The sequence below is a fragment of the Chlamydotis macqueenii genome, chromosome 7 (assembly GCF_036417535.1).
Source record: "Chlamydotis macqueenii isolate bChlMac1 chromosome 7, bChlMac1.mat, whole genome shotgun sequence".
Lineage (NCBI taxonomy): Eukaryota > Metazoa > Chordata > Aves > Otidiformes > Otididae > Chlamydotis > Chlamydotis macqueenii.
Window position 1 is genome coordinate 22593523 of NC_141562.1, and position 20110 is coordinate 22613632.

The window sequence follows — 20110 nt, forward strand, 5'->3', positions numbered from 1 at the left end:
AGCAGCTTTCATCATTTACTATGGTGTCAGTCAATATGATTTATGGACTGAATTCAACAAAGTCAAAGCATATAGAATGAGAAATATGACTACAATCTGCTAATTTGTTTTGTATTGAGCCACTTAGGAGTCAAAGACCTGATGTCAGGCTGAGACCAGCGACACAATTAACGGGCCAGTGACAGATTCATCCATCCTCCCTGCAAGGCTGTGCCAATCAAAGACAGCATGAAGCGGCATTTGGAGATATCTGTAAGAAAATCCATTCTCTAAGTAGCCTGCGGAGGCTGCTGATTGACAGTTTTTGAAAATAGTTGCAGAAAATCACCACCCTTTTACCATCACTGCAAGCTGTGAAATCAGGCTTTTGCTGCCAATCACAGAAACAATAAGATAACACAAACTGCTATCCTCAGTATAAAAGGAAATAACAAAAAACTTATCCGTTAAATCTAAGAAGTTAAGCTGAAGAATTGATGTAACAATATGAAATTACATAATGAAAAATTTTCTGAAAATGCAAAGGAATTAAACACACAGATTTTATCAATCATAACAACTAAAGCATGGTATTACTTAACATTAGGACAAAAATCCAACTTCTCAACTACTGACAAAAACCAAATATGTTAAAAAACACTATTAGAATTTCAGACTCACTTCTACTTCCAATCTCTGCCCCAAATCTACTGAAAATATTCCAAAACATCTACTTGAAAGTAATGTGTAACTGTTACTTTTCAATAATCATTCTTTTCCAAAGAGATGTCCAATATTAACTTTGCACAGATAAAACACATATCTAGAATAAAACTTCCGCTAATTCTAAACTTAGATTAAAAACACTTATATACACCCTCTACAATTTCAAGTTAACTGGTCTGAAAATAAAGGGTATGATTTTTCTTTAACTGCCCCCCCCCCCAAATGCAGGTCTTTAATAACACATTTGATAATCCAATTATTTCATGAGATCAATGGCTATAAAACAAAATTTTAATTTACTTTTTCATTCAAAGTATCTAGTGGCTATAAACTTCACTATGAACTTAAATGGGATGTAAAAGAACCTGAAAACAGCAACAATCTCAAAAGACTAAATTATTGTGAATTTAGGAAAAAGAATCATTAAAAGCTGCATGACTTACAAATTATAACCTTCCAAAAGCAATGCAGCCTCTGTGCCCTGCATCTCTGAAATTCTGCTACTGCTCGGTCGTGACATAAGCAGCATGTTGACACCTATTCAACATTAACAGGAAATATTTCTATACAAAATACTCAATATTCCTTGTGCTCATGACACTTATTAGCTTGACAGTTCAAAATGAGGCTTAGTATTCAAATCATAAAACATCCGTTGGAACGAACTACCAGTGTTATCTAGTCCGGCCTCCTATTTGGAGTAGGACTATTGCCAACAGTAGTTCAGATCTTTGTCCTTCTTTCTGGCTGAGCCTTCAAAACAACTGAGGATGGGAAATCCACAGCCTCTCTGGGCAACCCCCTCCGCCATTGCACTACTCTCTTCATGCATTTTTTTTTCTCCATAATGTCAAAGCTTCATCTCCCAAGCTTCTACCTGTGACCACAGCCACACGTAAATTTCTCAGTCCTACGAAGAAGAGTTTGGCTCCATCACCCTTGTATCTGTCCTTTAAGAGGTTGTAGGCTGCCACTAGGTCTCTCCCCAGCCTTCTCTTTAACAGACTAAATGATCCACCTCCCTAAACCTCCATTTGAAACTCATGTTCTCTAGGCTTCTAACAACTTGGAAGCCCACTGCTAGATCCTGTCTCCAGATCCAAGAGCTACTACTCAGCCAATTGCTTTCCAGACTGTAGCAATGAACAGGCCTATTCCCACACTGTGTACTCCAAGTGCCTTATACATTTGTTCACTTAAATAGTGAACAGCACAGTGTACATTTGTTCACTTAAGCAGTGTACAGCAACAAGATTCAAACACATTAGAGTTATTAGAGAAAAATCAGTAGAAGTTCAGAAATTCAGTATTTAGAAGCCGCTTTTAACAGAATGATATTAATTGCAACACTTTCATTATCATGGAAGTGCTCAGACCAAGTCAAAATAAACTTCTTATACAAAAATTGATGACCTGAAAATAATCAGGGCCTGTAAGAATTCTTAAATGCACTCCATCACCATCTTAAAAAAAAAAAAAAGTGAGCACACAGATTCCCTTGACCCCAGGCAGATGCAGCAGAGAAACTATGGAACTTTCACCGGTTCTTATTCTGTTATGTCATTGTACCCTTATTCTGTATGCATGTCTCATAGCTGCATTTTGATACCCGACCTCTCTTCCAAATGGTGTCTTCGTCTCCTCTAAATTATCTCATTTGGGATGCCAGGCACACCCCACCAATATTCTGCAAGTTTTTTAGGGCTCCTGTTGTCCCAGTGTATGAAAGCCCAATGTTAGTCATTAACCTGATCCCTGCATGCAACTACAGAAGGAACGCAGCAAGTCATCAGTGAAACAGAAGGGTCTTTTTATCAAACGATTAAAAATTGAAGCAATAAGCCTGCAGGCAGTTCATAGTCTTTCAGTTCACATGCTTTTTCTTCATCTTGCATCTACTTACCGACATAGCCGCATGGTCATTGTTGTTATTCTGAGAAGGAAACCAGTAAGGCAATCAAAACAAAAAAATTAAGATGTACTGTCAACATCAAAAAAAAAAAAAAGAATAAAAAATTGGTAGCAATAAAAGTAAAAGCTTCCAAAAAGAACAATTACAGCTACATAATTCCTTAACTTTTTTTTTTTAAATCTATGAACTTATAGAGTATTTTGTTGAGGCATAACAAAGAGATTATAATTTAAATAATACTAATTTGGTAATAAAATGTTTTTCTGTGATAAGGAACTGTATGCCAAAATATCAAAATAGCAAATTTCCAATGAAGAAGCATTTGTGTATCAACAGCCTTTCCAGAAAGTTTTTATTATAACAAATCATATATTCCAAAATACTTAGGTTAAAAAAATAAATGCTGTATTTACTGACTTGGCTTACAGAAGCTATCTGTACATTTTAACATACTTCATTCAAGTAAGACTTAGAATGGCTTAGGACAGCAAGAACTTAAATGTAACATGACTCATTAATAATTTTTAACATAAATCTGATGGTAATATAATTGGAGGGTGAAATAAAGCTATTTTATTTTCCAAAACTACTTCTTAAGTACAGTTCACAAACACAGAGGAGAAAACTAAGAAGTAAAATTTTGCAGGAAGAAAAAAAGCCTCAGAGACACAAGACATTTCCAGTGATTCAACGGAGATATCAGACCCCAAATAATTTGTGCCATGAAGTGTGCACATTCAGTAAAATTGAGGTAATGGTCTACCTGATTTAGATCTCTAATGTTCCAATAAAAATAATACAAATTGCATAAAACAGATATGTAACATAAGATGTATTTTTTTAAAGTTCTGTCTGCATTGGTACAGAAACACTTCAGTATAGCCCCACACGGAAGCACAAAAGGAGACACATCTCTGCATTTCCACAGCTTACACACACAGCTAAAATAAAACAAGACTCTTAACGACAGGAACTCAATGACTGCAACAAAGAATTGTTAAAGAACATACGATAGCACTTCTACAGAAACACTAGAGTTTGAAACAATATCAAAGAGAAAGTCAGTGACCCTTGAACGAGACTACAGACAACTGGTGTGGCCAACTAGTGCCCTCTAACATGATCAGATACGCTAAGAGAAGAGATTCCTCTACTTGGCCCGCTCTTTTCCTTACAAAAATTATGTCCACTGGCAAGGACTTTTGTTCTTTGATTTCTAATTACAGAAAAGGTTCTGAGAAACTATTTTGAGCAGTGGAATGTTTCTTCCAACCACACAGAAATTATGATGGAAATGACACTGTGACATTAATGGAATAATCCATTAATGAAAATTAATACTAAAATTATTCCAAACCATAACTATGGCACATGAGAATCCAGCTTAGTTTAGCACTCCGAAGTACTATTTTAATGAGCTATGGAACCTAGTTCTGGGCTTATCTTTGAAAATGCTTTTACTGTAATTTTTTTTTCTTAATGAAAATAACTTACTGTTACAAATGTAACCAGAATCAGCATAATGAAACTGTACAGACATTTTGGTATAACCTCCGCAGCTGATGCACAACACTGATACGACTGTATGTTTCTACAATTGGCCAAGCCAGAATAGGAAGTGATACACAAGGTAAGCAAAAAATTACAAGAGCCCTCTTGCCAGACCAGATTAGTCATCCACATAGTTCTACATCTTGCCTGTCACCTGACCAGAGTTTGAAATTACAGAATAACCTCTTCATAGGAATTAGCTTTCTCCAAAGGCTGATTTGTGCCCCCAGGCACGTATTTCTATTTCTTTCACACTTTTCAAGTCCTAATGCCACAGCTGCATCTTTCCATCCGTCTTAACACATTACTTTGTTCTGTCCGCGGCTCATTTACGAACAACTATATCACGACATATGTTCATGACAGACTTCTGTACATCCTTTTCTAGAAGTTGCACACCTCTTAACTGCTATTTGCATACAGCTATTGAGGAGCAGTGTCATTTGTTCACACTGCTTTGTATGTTAAGTTACAATTAATTTAACTATCTAACAAACTTGCTATCCTTATCAAAAATCGCTAAACTGATTTGGCACAGAAGCACATGCCTCAAACACCACATTCACATCGGTATTATGTGATACATTTTGAGTGTCTTATGCCTTTGAGTCAGTAAAAAAACAGGAGACTGAAGAATCACAGCTGCTTCACACGTGATTTGGAAGACCAGACAAGCCTACTACGCCAACAACTTCAACACCGTGCTGTACATGTAGAGAAATTATCTTTTACTTCCAGTTTGGAGCCTCAAAACATTCTGTACATTGAGAACTTATTCTTTACAGGCATTGTATGTGGGTGAAACACTCAGATATCAGTGTGACAGTAGCAACCAAGGCGAAGCTGATGAAAAGCAGATGTAGCTTGAAAGACTTACTGAAGTTACTCCAGACCTATAAAGCTATGAACTATTATGATGATGAATCAAACTATAAATAGTCTTTTTTTTGTCTTAAAGCAAGGGGAAATCAGACAACAGAACATAACAATTAGTACATAAAACAGGTTAACAGTACCCTTTTGCCTGGGACAAAATAATACAGCATATATTTAAACAAGGATTCTTTCCAGTGAGGCTCAGTTAACTAGCATAAAATTATTTGTTATGATCAAAACTATTTAGCTACAAACAACCTTAGAGAATCCAAGACCTCCATAATCTCATGCACAAAGGCAGGATTTGCACTGATTCTGCATTGCCTGAATCAATGCATGTGTACACAGAACCAATACGGCTAATTAAAAAGGCCATCTGATGCTCTAGAAAACTGCATGAGTTCTTACACTATCTGTAAATTAGCCATTGTTAACAACATTACTAAAGTATTTGAAAGTATTTTCTAAGTAGTATCATGGGTAAGCATTATCAACATACTGAAACACATATCAAAGTACATCTGTATTGAAAAAAATTTAAAAAAACCCACATCTGCCAGCATGCACACAATTCAAAAATAACATATATCTTCAAAATATTAGTATTTTAAAATAAAATAATGCTCTAAGAGTTTGGAATTAAACTTAATTTTGAACACTTACAGGTAAATGAGTAAAAACTTGAAATGTGCTTCTTAAAAAGTTAATAAGGTCCATTAAGTATCCACTGGCTCTTCCATCTGATTCAGACATTGTCCAATCATAGTCAGCAATCTGAATAAATTCATCTATTTTTTGGTTAAGTTTTGTGTATATTTCTCCTTCTGCAGCATGCCTTGCATCCTGAAAAAAAATCCAACATATGCACTTGTCAGAACTCTAAAATATTATTAGAATGCAGATAAAATTATATTCATCAATGAAACTGAAGTCTTGTGCTTTTCTTAGATTCAAAAATATTTTAACTTCTGTCTTAAAATAAATCTGAGGTTGTGAGTTTTTAAATACTCCCACAATGTATACTATAAGTGTGTCTATAACAGAATATGCCTACAGAATAATCTAAGTTCTCAGAGACAAATGAAAGTTATTTGAATATGGAAACAAAGCAATTGCTTTACTCTCTTCACAACAATCACCTCTAATTCAGCCTTACAAATTTATCAACCCTGACACAAAGTTTATTTGGTCTCTTTCACAAAGAAAACAACAAAAAAAACCCTAATTATTTTATCTATTATGACTGAAGGTCCAGCAATCGTGGTTCTTATGTAATTAATGTCTTAAAGCTGCACATCTAAAGAATAGTCATAATTTCTCACCCTCCTTTAAATATCCTAATCACGACACACTGTGATTCAGAGCACTCCTCTACTTCCTCCTATCCCTACTTTTTGTTCCCACCACCCAGATTCTACTTTTAGGAACAGTAAAGAGGTAAAGTCTAGCATTTACCATGAAAGGAACTGACCATGGTATCTAACTGCCTTATTTGTTTAGGAGACATCCTCAAAGCTGCAATTGGATCCATGTACAGATGCTTGGTAAGGTGTACCTTGCTGGAAAGGCATGCTTTTGCAGGCCTGGAGTTTAAAGATACTTGATAAATTCTATGTTCTAATTGGGGCTCAACATGAAACTTTCTTCACTAACCTTCAGAAATAATTCAAGACATACATTTAAATTAAAGTGAAGCTCTGAAGGTTTTTAGAGAGTCAAAATAGGCTGGATATACTCAAATAACACAAAAGCAGATTAAATTTCCATCGCTAGTTTCCTCTGGCAGCAAGCAGTCCAAACCCAGGACATTTCATGAAAGATGTAAATAGAAAAGGCAAAAAGAAAAAAGAAAAAAAAAAATCAAAGTGATCTGAGCTTAAAGGTGGCATCACATTCCACATTGTGGAATTCACTCTTCCACAAGGCCTCAGGCCATGAGGCACTTCAGGACGAAGTGAGCAAGCATGTGGCCCTGCCATGTCGAGATATTAAAGTATAATTCCCTAAAAATAGCACTTTTACTTCCAAACCAACTTGTGAAAAACCTCCACTGAACAACTCTTCCAATCCAACACATAAGAATCTAGCAACCTCTTTACAGTCAAATAAAGGAAGATGCTTTCATCCGCAGTTTTGCAGATGGCTATGGCTATGAAAACGTCAATTAAGGTCAAGTTTATATCTAAAGTTTCTAATTAACAATGAGACCTCAGTTTCAAAAATCTATAATGACAGGACTTGCAAATATATCTGCTTCGGTTTAGTGCAATTCCTTGGGGTTTTTTGTTTGTTTGGGGGTTCTTGTATCATCTTTACCAGTTAAGATGATTTATCGGCAGTGGCAAGACCAGTCCTTCAGTTTTTGTTCCTGGAAGACAGTTTTTTGCTATCTTTTATTTTGCTTTGGTTACTGGGTTACAACTGTAGCAGCATGCCATCAGTAATTTAAGCAAGGAGTGTTGCTCTGTTCCCCAAGATAACTGTGAACAGCCAACCAATGGGATTTCAAACACAGAAGTTCCTTCTGAGAAGCAGCATTATGAATCCCATTCACAAGTCAAGAAAAAATGAGTTAGCAGTATTCAGATTCAGGATGACTCCTACAGACAGGTGAATTAATTCCATCTCTTCTTTTAATGTGATGACAGAATTGCATCAAAACCTTTTTGAAAGCTCACCAGATTTTCTCCCATTATAGAAGTGAAAAGGGCAAATGATGTGGTTTTGTTAAATGTTTTTTCTCTCAGACGATGTCCTGAAGCCCTGTGCTGTATTTGATGCTGTGTATCTGCTCCTCCGATAGCCATTATGCAGTTAATGCTGAGACCCTGGGTTCAAAACCTTCTATCAACTAGATCTGCAAAGACACCTATTTAGGTTTAGAGTAACTGCTGATTTAAACAAAAGGAAAACAATAGCCATCCAAAGCTGGAAAATATGGCTATAAATATTTAAAGCAACAGAAGTTTTTACTATGGTAAAATGAAATAAGTTTTGGTTCATTGGTTTTTTGTTTGTTTGTTTGTTTTAATTTCCACCCATGTGAAACAATGCTTGGAGAGTTTGAAGGATATCTTAAAATCAGATCTTATATACAAAAATAAAAATAGAAAAACAGCCCTCTAAAACAGTAGCCATGAAATAGGTCTGAAGGCTTCTATTAAAAAAAATACAGTGTAGACGTACCTATAGGATCATCTCATAGAATGTAAATGTGATCAATGCTGCTAATAAAATGAGCTTTCTGACCACTAAGAAAGAATGAAGGTGACATGATTTGCCACCAGGAGATAAATTTAATAACAGTAGAACATACCAAACTCTGTGAAGGCCCAGTTGGGGAACTGCAAGCAGTTTTTCATTAAAATAGAGAGGGGAAAAAAAAGAGGGATTAAGAAGAAAAGAATTTTATACTATAAGTGGAGAACATTGTGCTAACAAGTTCTCTAGGGAAAGAGACAGGAGAGAAATCATTTTAAAAGATATGTGTTTGTCAGCATTCATTCTGTATTTTTCCAAAGTGCATAGACACTAAACTCAGTAAACACAGATATAATATTCTGTGATTCCCTTCAATAGCACTTAGATAGTTTATATGATAGTTAAACATAACTTACACTATAAGGAATCAACACAAAATATAATGCAAACTTTAAACTGCATTTACAAAATCAGATTCAAGGATAAAGAACATCTTACCTCTTAATGAGATCAAAGACTATGGCTGCATTAAGTGTTTTGTTTGAATGTTAAAATTATTATAGATTGAACTTACATCAGAATGTCCATAGATAAGCAAATTCAAAGGCACACATGCACTATCAGTACACAACAAGCAAACTATGCAGCCTGACAGGGACAGGGCAAAATTAGTAAAGCTATGGGTAGGGCAATGGTAACCTAACTACAGTTGCTAGGCCAGAACCTTTCTGTCTTGCCTTACTCATTAAATCTCTAGCAAAAGGAATGGAGAACAAGTCTTATGAGGAGTGGCTGAGGGAACTGGGATTAGTTAGTCTGGAGAAGAGGAGGCTGAGGGGAGACTTCATTGCTCTCTACAACTGCCTGAAAGGAGGCTGTAGTGAGGTGGGTGTTGGTCTCTTCTCCCAAGTAACTAGCGATAGGATGAGAGGAAATGGCCTCAAGTTGCATCAGAGGAGGTTTAGATTGGTTGTCAGGAAAAATTTATTTACTGAAAGAGTGGTGAAGCATTGGAAAAGGCTGCCCAGGGAAGTGGTGGAGTCACTCTGCCTGGACATGGCACTTTGCAACATGGTTTAGTAGACATGGTGGCACTGGGCTGATGGTTAGACTTGATGATCTTAAGGGTTTTTTCCAGCCTTAATGATTCTATTCTATTCTAAAACTAATGACAGTTAATGGGAAAATTGTTAGTAATCAACTGGAAATAAAAAAATGTCTTCCAATGATGATGTCTCATTCCACCTCACCCATCTATTAACTTCTATGCCAGAGGGGATATTATAATAGGATAGAGTACATACGGCATCATGAGAAAAAACGATGTACAGAAAACAGAACTATTCTCAATAGGATTAGTCCTCTTTATCCCATAAACATAAGAAATCACTCTCCTTTGTTTCAGTGTACACTGAAAATCCCTCAAATATCTAAAGCTCAAGTTGCAGCTGCTTTGTAATCCCTCATGACTTTTTGTTTGGTTTTGTTTCACTTTCAAAAAATTCTGTATAGAAGCCCCAAGTGACTAAGAAGGCAATGCACTGGCTGAATTAATGGCAAGGTAAACTATGCAAGATTACTCTTCTGTGATAATGTTTTCTTCAGAAAGAAAATTCCAAACCACCCCGCAAGCACATACATGTTTCTATTTTAAACCAAAAAAGCTACTTGGCTAGACTCAGTCAATTAAATAATTTCTACCATATTTTATGTATATGAATATCACAACTTCATTCTTCGATGTACACAACTATCCGGTTCTTGAAAGAAGTACCTGGTGCTTAATCACCATCAGAGCACCTTCAGGTCTCTAACATCTCTACACCTATCCTCAGTGCCACTGCACACGAGGGTTTCTTGTGTAGGGCCATTCAGTGGCCCGAGACCAAACTGTCTTTGCACTCAGCATAGCTAGTCCAGCTGCTGAGATCTCGGTGTAGAACTTACTAGTGTCATTATGACATAAACCAGCCTAAGTAAGGATCAGAATTTTGACTAATTTATCTTAGGGATAAACCTCAGTCACCTTGAGTTACCTGACATTATGTGTATGAGTTGTCTTCAGCAATTTTATTTTTACATGCAGGTTTCTCATTAACAACATATGTGTCTGCCTTACAGCTGAAAAAGGCCTAAGGCTTTTTGAGCAATATTGTGGAGAGGGACTTCACAGATGAGGGTATTGTTTTTGGTCTGCCAAGGACATCAGATCTACACAAGTCACTTGGTATTTTTGCTTTAGTTTCCTCTTTTGAAAATCCTTCAGAATTTTTGTATAGACAAATGCAAGAACAACTAGGATAACTTAACCTACTAATGAGATAACAAGCCATATATAGAAAGAAAACGACAACATTTTTTATTTTAGGATTATTTTATACTCGGCTTACAAAAGTTGACATGCTAACTATTGAAATTACAATTGTCTATGCTGAGTATGCATCACCACTGATTTACTTTAGTTCTTTGAGATATAAACTCACATACTTCTGCCATTTCTGGAAAATGCCAGCGAAAATACAGTTTGTGCACGTAAGCAGTTGCCATACATTAGAAACAGTTAAGTTCCCAGTGATCATTTTAATAAGTATTATTCTGTATATAAATTTAAAGGACATGTAAATAAAATATGAATTTTAAAATTATAAATGAATAATTTATGCTTTGTAGCACATTCTTAATTTTGCTTTTTTATTAGTAAGTTAGACAATTTGAAAATATACCACAAAATATTTCTATTGTTGAATAAAACCAAATAAATAATACAAACATTTTAGATTAAACTAGCTGTTTTGCTTGATTCCATTCAGAAAGGGAAGATGTTACACAAAGCTTGATCTATTGAAAGCTTCTGGTGCACTCAAGCTCAGCTTATTTTGTAACTTAACAAAAGGTGCATCTGAAAGAGATGCATCTGAAAGAAAATATTGATGCTTCTCAAGTACTGACATATTTCAGATCACATCAATAACAAAAGACAGCGTTTATTTCCTCAGCGCTACAATTGAATTCTTATAGTTCAGAATTGTTTTAGAGTCAAAAATGAGAAAGCATACAGCTTTGCCCTCATATTTTTTTTTGTTTTAAAATGCTTCATTTATAGTGATTTTAATGTAACTTTTCAGACACAGTCATATAATGGATGACATATACCATACCTTAAATGTAGAAAGTCCATAAAGTCTTGCAGTGTGAACAGTTACTTGTGAAATATTTGTAATGTTAGATATAAAATCCTCCAGGTATTTACAAGCTTGTTCCAGGTGTGTTGTGTTTATGATTATTTGAACAAGCTACAAGAAACAAAAAATTCTTGTAAAAATCCTTTTTGTATCACCCATTGTAATTTGATTTTGTAAACAGTTACTTCATTCAGCAACAATGCTACTAGAAATTAATCACAGTATTTCAGGTTACCACTTATTCTCTGTTAGTTTTCAAGTTTACTTTCAAATACTACTAAGGAATAATACTACGCTTTACATAAAATGATGCCATTTTAAAAATTAAGACTGCAGACAGCTACTCAGTGAAATAAATCCAATTAGTATTTTAGAATTTAAAAAGGGAAAGTAAATGAAAATATACTGCCAAAAGGAAATAACTTATTTGTACCATTAAAATAATTTTTTAAAAATTACTGCTATTAAAAAAATATTTCACAAAATTGTCTGCAAAATGATGCATTCTAAAGTCAGGAAATTTCAAAAACAAGGTTGTAAACTCCTTCCTCCCTCCAACAATGGTAACAATCTGCTTGTACATGATATAGATGCTTTTATATGCAGGGCCTGCATTTGCGTTCAGTTCACAAGTTAGGCAATGTAAATAATGCACACTAACTGAAATACCAGTGTATTATATCTTCATTCTCACTGTATACTGTTTTAGTGTACAGTAATGGAATGCTTGATAAAATAAGTTCTCTCTTTTTAACATTTTTCTCATAAAATATATTGATTTTACAACAAAACACCTCAAAAATACTAGGGAATTAATTTAATATCCTCAAAAATATTCCTGTACCAATTTCAAAAACAGAAAACTACATCCCACAAAAATCTTATGGCTTGTTTTACTAATATGGTAATAGATGTTTATAGAACTTTTTCCTCAAAATCATCTTCTTGATTTCATCTATACAAGAGGTTCTTGCAGTTTAAAAAAAAACACTTAATATGACAAAACACTGCTCTACCCACAACAGTCTAAGTCCTTCTCAGCATGTTTCAATAGGTACCTGCTGCTCCTGACACTGCATGTACATGCAGTGAATGTTCGGACTGATTCACTGTCTCACCCTGTCTTAATCAGGCCAATAAACAAACTAAACCAAGAACCTCAATGAAGACACAACATGCACAAACCTACTAAATATTTTAATTGCAAATACTACAGAAAAAGTTTCATGTGTTAGAGTGAACTTCAGATTTTAGATCTTTTATTTTTATAGGATGAAGAAGAAACTCAACAATGTGCTACTAATTGCTAGAGAGGAGCAGAACACGTGAACCATGCTCTGTACGCAACCAAAGAATTAAGAGCCTTTGGCTTATTTCTTGCAAATCTCTGTTAATCATACAGGAGAGAGAACTCTTTCATTGTCTTCTCTCTCTCAAAAGGCATCTCTGTGTAAATATACTCCAAACTAGACCCAACACTGTATTGTCTTATTTATGTGACAGATATTGATGCTTTTTTATACTTAATCTTTCACCTCTTTACATTTTATATTTTAAAGTAAATGCTACTTTTCTTATACAAGTCTTAATACCATAGTATATCTACATTTACAAGAATAATTTCAGCACTAATTGTCTTAAAAAACACAGTTCTGAGTATGTTTTTTATCACTTACCTCAGTTAAACCTATATGAGGTTTTTTAATTAGGTTCTGTAAACAACTGCTTAGAGTTCTTGTAAGCAGCAAATTTGTAGATTTTCTGAGCATATCATCTATTTCTGTTGAGCTGAAAAAAAAATGTTTATTTTTATAACTATTCTGTACATGATAATACTTTGAGAGTAATACTTAATATTTTTTTTTCCCTGCAAAGGGAACTTTTCATGTTAAGAATTCCCTATGTGCATTTAATTTCTGATTGCTCCAAGTCCTCAGTGATCTAACACACAGAACACCTCTTTCAATTACCAAATTATCCATTAACTGAATTTCAACACTGAAGCAAAACCTGTTATTTTTAGATTTTGGACATGTTTATTGACACAGCAGTTCGGAAAGAGTAATTTGTGGGTTTTAATGAGTTACTGAGGAGGTCAACATGCACTCATTAGTATGTGTAAATTATAAACAGTATCAATTAAGAATGTGTGAAAGCGAGTAATTTACATCTTTAACAGTGGAGAAGTGGGTGACCAGCCAGGAATACCTTCCAGATTTCAGATCTATGAATGTTATTTTATGTAATTAAAAGTAAGCTTTTGAAGGCCACAAGAGGAAAGGGAATGGAAGAACTGTGATGTATTCCATCAGAAAAAGGTGGAATGGACGAGGAAATGAGCATGCAGACAGCATGTTTTGTTGCAGGGTAAATTCTTGCCAAGGAAACTCAAAGCACTGAGAAGGGAAATATCATTTGAAGTAACCAGAAACACTACACAATTATTTCTGAAATGGTCAGTATCAAAGTATATTTTTTAAATCTTACATGCTTTGTTAAATAAATAAAATCTCTAGAGTATTAAAGCCAGTCAATATTTTCTATAAACCCTAGCAATGTTTTAGACAGCTTACCATGCCAAAATACCTTAACCCATACAGACATACACATAATGTATACTGTATATACACACATATGAAATATATGCTACAGCACTGGGAATAATAGATCAAACATAAAGAATTATATATGTAAATTACGAAACAAGCAAGTTAGCAAGTACATAAGAAAATATATTTTAAATGTAATGTATATTTTTAGATCATCTAGAAGTTACAGGTTACTTTATAGTGACATTGCTGATACTTTAAGCTTACCTGCGGTGAAGTGACTCTGAAAACTTAAGGCTTGCATAAATAAATTCCTTAACTTGGATATAAATCTGAGGCACTGACTGAGACATTGGAAGTTTCTTTGGAAAGGATTGCTGTGAAAATAAAAGATAATACTATGTTACACTTGACACTGATTCCAAGGAGAGCTTGGTATTAACTGCAACAAATAGAAAGCCACTTAATGCTATCAATACTTTAATCTATCTTAAGATTTTCTGGTTTTCATTGAATACAAGCTGTAGTATGTGTTGGGCTGACTTCTGCATCGGTTTAAGTAGCTTATAAGCAAAAGAGAACTTTATCACTTATTTAAATTACAATAAAGTTTGGAAACTTCAATGTAATCTAAGATCCCTCTGTAGAAAGCAATTTACAAACTCACCATTTTTTATCTGAATGAATAAGATAGACGTAAGTGCGATGAGAGGTTCAAAAATGCAAACTTTGTAAAAAAAAAGTAGTGCAAAAAAATAAAAAGGTTTCAGAAGTTCAATATGTCTGGGAAACATCTTGAGAATGTTTAGGCATGTATATTTACTATCATATATTTACTTTCTCTCAATGGTTCACAAAACCAAAGCAGTTTGAATTCTTTTCAAAAATGTGGATTAACATGTGGGGAAATACCAGTAGTCTATAATACTAAAATCATACTTCTTACTTCAATTTTAAAGCTCATGTTGTATTTGGCAGGACAAAAAGAAATAAATTCAATTACATCTACACATACCAACTAGGTATTTCTGCACTGAACACAAAACTTTTGAAATCTGCAAAACAATCAATTTTCTGTTTCCTCTAGGACTAGTGAATGAGAAATATAATTAACAATTGGTATCATTCCTGGAGAATTCAATTTCTCAAAAAAAAAAACCCCCAACCATTAATCAACAGCAGCTCAACATTTGTGTATTAAAAAACCAAAATAAAAAAAAACAAACAACCTCACATTGGCTTATTTCTAATATTTCTAACCATGTCCTTCTGCTTTACATACAGGTTTCAAAACTCTTTTCAGAGATATGTAGAAAATGTTATCCCTGCTTTACAGATGAATTAACAAGGACAGAGAGATGTGAAATGACTTACCAGTACCACACAGCTGGTCAGTGATAGAGTTGGGAACAGAATCCAACCCAATTTCCCAGCTTTACTCTCAAGCTCACCAGCCCAAAAACTAAGCAATAAGAAGATTCTGCTCATAAAATAACTACAAAAAGTGCTAGTCACTTTGAAACAGAAATCCCTCTCTGTGTCATAAACCAAAATGAAAACTGTTGGGTACAGAGAATACATTTCCCTTCTGGTGAAAGAAGAGACAAAGCTTTGTATTATATCATACATATATGTAACTACACAAGTAACATCCACACGTGCACGTTGATACATCAGACAGAGTGAGAGATGCTAGCAGACAAAATTATTTAGTGCAAGTTAAAAATCTCTGCAATTTATTAGCAAAATATGTCATGCTAAATTGTATCTGGGGTGTGGTATACTTCCAACATCGTAAGGGATTTCCATTCTGTTTATCTTATTTTAGTATTATAATTGCTAAGTACATGAATTTGATGGAGGAAAGCATCCAGCAAGCACTCTGGTGTCTTAGTCAAAAATCAGCATAAAACCCACCTTTAGTTTTTCATCTTCACTGTAATACTGTATTAATGACATGCAGCTCTTACATTTGCCTGGTAAACCTCTGCTGAATCACAGAACTGGAGTATCTTTTTACGTTTGCAGATATATGTAGTGATGGATCGTGTATAAACTAGCTTCCCTCTACAACAGTTACTCCTACCGTCATGTGGTTCTTAGATTTAGTTCCCCTCTGTAGACTCCGTAACGGGCCTGTTATTTCTTCATCAGTATTACCAAAACCACATTTGATTAGCAGAGCATATTAATCACATTTCTGTGAAAGGAGTTTGCAGTGAAAGAATGGCTGAGACTATAAATGATTATCCTGTTGGAATGCTAATATGGTAGAATTATTTACAGTCCCTTCATGTTTATTTTGCTGCACATGCTCAAACACAAATAATTAATTCTAAAAGTCAAATAAAGTTAAAAACACAGTTAAAAGTTGCTGTCTGTAACAGATCTGTTTTACACTTATTTTTACAATTCTACGGCATATAATACACTGTGAGTTACTAAAACCAATGAGTTGCAACAAAATTTAAGTTAACTAATTAGACTGTATTATAATTACATAAAGATTGTATCAATTAAAGTGTATTATTAATTTGTTTACAAAACAATGGGTTTCATTATTCACTCAAACATCAGAGCAAATGACTAAAGCTTGAATTTTCTTTTTTTTTAATTACTGGATAATTACACACAAAGAAGGTGATTTAGCCTCTTAACCTACCTAGCTTTCCAAATTTTAATTACTTTTTAATTATAAAAATCATTATTGTCCCAAGTGTCCTTAATTGGATTTTGGCAAACTTCAACAACACTAAACTTTTCCTTACCTTATCAAGTTCTGGATCTTGAAATGGAAATTTGCTTATAACTATCTTGTATTCCTCCTCATTTGCTACAGGAATAGGGCTGTAGTTGTCCACTTCAAAAATATCCCTGGTGAATTAGTTCATAAAGTGAAAAAAAAATTAGGACATGTAATTTATAGACAGTATTTTCCAGTAAAAATATGTAAATTAATATAAATTTTACTACCACACTTCGGTGTGGGGCTTCAAAAAGTTACGAGCTGTAATCATTATAATTTCAGACATCCAAACTATTTTTAGCTGAATTTGAAAGCACCTTGTATATGCTAACTCTTTATACAGTGCCTAATCACAGAGAAAAAAACAGTTGAAAGCATTTTAATATGTATGACTCAAAGCATAATACAGTAAAGGAACTTCAGAGCAATTACTCCAGGGTAAATCATAATGCGATTCTTGTTAATTATGGTAGCCTACACTTTGCCTACACTAAAGCAGATATTCAGAGTGTCTCACTTAGGTACTATAGCTACGTATATTCAATGGAGATGATTCAGAGAACTTCAACTAGGCATGTGGCTACAGCTTTATTGAAGTATCCTCTGGACTCCTCTACTAGTCCATTGACTATACCAGGAGTCTAGAGAGCATGAGAACCTTAGATACCAGACTTAACTGATCAATTTAATTTTAAGGTTTTCTGTAATATAATGTAACTTTTTAATGGTAAACAATATCTGCACATTTAGGTATCACATTCTTCTCTGCAAACAGGCTTTGGAGTACAGTCCCAAGTTGCCCTGTTCCCAGGTTTACATTTCACTCAATCAAATGATTCCAAGGAATAGGTGGAAAGCAACCTGCACTAAAAAAAAAAAAAACCATGAAGAGGTACCGGGAATGTCAGTAGTTTGTCAGGGAGATACACATAACACCTAACTGTAAACATTAAGACAACCTAAATTAGGAACCTGATGCTCTATTGCAACAGCCTACAATGATGAGGTTCCTAATAAAGAAAAATCTTTCCTTCTCTCCATTAACTACAGAACCAGTTCTCAATGGCTCCTCTTCTTGAAAATTAGTTACATGTGATGAATGCCTTAGTCCTACCTAATCTAAAATTCATATACAATACTGAGTTAATAAATTCCTCCAGAATTACAACCCTATTGAAAAAAAAAAAAAAAAAACAACAAGATTTAAGTTAAAAAACCAACCGAATAGATACAATACAAATACAATTATTTTGAAACACTAACCTGAACAATCCAGACCACTTTTTAAGAAGTGTTTCATTGTACTGGTCTCTAATCTCAAATAAAAGATCAAATAGTCGATTTACAGGAAAACCATAACCCTAAGGTATAAAAACAAATAAATGGGTAATTTCAGAACACACTCAATTCCTATGACAACACTTCAGGACTCTGAGAGTACACTTACTAGTCAATCTTGTCACTTCTATAGAACAAATTATAGTACATTAAAGACACTACTACAATTAGAAGATTAGATATCAAAGTCTTACCAAATAATTAATGCTATGCTTTCAGTTTTCAAGCAGAAATCTGTCTTATTTCTCTATAACATCTTAACTCGCTATTTATGCATACAACTAATCTTTTTTTATCAGTCTGTTACATGTTGTAAGAATACTTGTCAATGATGTTTATTTGGTCTTCCAGCTAGAGAGCTAATGATAACTGGAATGCTATTCTTACTTAAGATCAGAAGTAAAGTATTTACAAAAGACAAATTACAAAGCTAACATTAATTTTGCATAGATATGCGTAACCAGATTCTAGCTGGATAGCCCAGAATACGTACATTAAGTTGATAATACTGAAGAAGAGGAACCAAGGCGAGAAATACATATATTTTTAAAATATTATTGCGTATTTTGGTTCTTGAATTGTATATATGACATCAGCGAAATCCAAGCATTGCCCTTGCTCATTTAAAGGAAAAAATTTCCTCTTTGAATTTCAATTAAATTACTAATATAATACATACCTGCAAAGTATCAGCAAATACTACAATGAGATTCTTCAGTTCCAGAACAAGGTCAGGATCACTGCAATATGACTGAAAGCAAGAAAGTCTGGTTTTGTTAAAAGGATTTAAAATATGGGACATATGTTTTCAAAGAATATTAGCATAGAAGGTTAAACTCTCCAGCCTTATCCCTTTACCTGACTGACTGCCTTAGTAAAAAAACAACTTAGACTCAGTTGTCTTCACTTAGTCCAGCTACATAAAAGTATTTGTTGAATTTTTATACAACTATAAGTAGCATAAAAGCTCAGAAAAAGCAAACTAAAATATGAGATTCAGTAAATATCAGTATCTTGTACTGAGACTCAAAATCAGCAAATTACATTTATTTCAGTGGAACATAAGCACACATCAAAATGCTTTGCCACATCAACATCAAAGAGGTTTCCACACTAAGCCTAGGTCTAACTAGTGCTAACTGTGCCACCTCGGACAGTTTCCCAACTGTATGGGGAAAACACTATAAAATACTTTCTAAACAAGTCCACATTACAAATTTGATGGTAAAAAGTCAAGACATTAAATTATTTACTCTACTAAATTACTGCAATGTGATTTTCAGATGTGGAGTCGTACAACAAAGGCTTTCACCTCAGCTTCATTATTTGAAATACTTGATAAGGTAAAAAAAAATTATAATGAAATAATTTTAAGCAATGTGAGAATATAGTATGTAGTATTGGTTAGAAGACTATATATGCCTGTTTCATCTTTCTTTAATATTTGCTCTTAGCATACTTTAATAGCGTTTGGTTTACAATACCTCATAAGACAACATACACTTATCTAAACATTAGTCTGCACTAGGATGATGTTAGAAAGAGATTGTGATACATCTGGTTTTGATTGGAGTTATGCATTTTGAGAAGAAATAGTCATCCATGACATTACAAGATATCGAACAGTTCTTTAGAGACTACATTACTTTTACTTTACTTTTAAATTACCATATTCTTACATGGGTGTATAAATCCATACACAGCCAGTTAACTTGCAAAGTATTTAGCTTTTAAAAATGCTGAATATATTTCAATTTATCCCAGTCCTCTAAAATGAATTTTAAAAATACGAGAACATCTCATGTACCACTGATTAGTTAAGGTCCTATGTTAAAACTATAGTTGCAATCTAACTTTTTCCTCATTTTTCCTCAGTATGTATGAAATGTAAAATACTCCTCCAATTAAAGACCAATTGTAATAAAAATACAAATAATATTGCATAGAGGAACTGCTTCTAGCAAACATGAAAAAAAAGAAAGATAAAACTCTTCTATTTTTTCTGATAGTAAAACTTATACCAATAGTAAACTCTGAAGTAATCTACTAT

General features: G+C 34.0%; 1 protein-coding gene across 5 annotated transcripts in view; it reads right to left on the reverse strand.

The window, feature by feature from the left end:
* The window catches only part of EXOC6 (exocyst complex component 6), a 93138-nt gene that overhangs the window by 35853 nt on the left and 37175 nt on the right, over positions 1 to 20110 (reverse strand). For 3 of the 5 annotated variants that reach the window (XM_086752044.1, XM_086752046.1, XM_086752047.1), the window contains exons 12-18: positions 18740 to 18811; positions 17986 to 18083; positions 16745 to 16850; positions 14244 to 14353; positions 13104 to 13215; positions 11404 to 11538; positions 5708 to 5887 (exon numbers count right to left, since the gene is read on the reverse strand). In XM_086752044.1, coding sequence (XP_086608170.1) covers positions 5708 to 5887; positions 11404 to 11538; positions 13104 to 13215; positions 14244 to 14353; positions 16745 to 16850; positions 17986 to 18083; positions 18740 to 18811 — 813 coding nt within the window. Of the gene's footprint in view, positions 1 to 2608; positions 2639 to 5707; positions 5888 to 11403; positions 11539 to 13103; positions 13216 to 14243; positions 14354 to 16744; positions 16851 to 17985; positions 18084 to 18739; positions 18812 to 20110 lie in introns of all 5 variants that reach the window. The other 2 variants (XM_086752043.1, XM_086752045.1) reach the window with 1 other exon arrangement.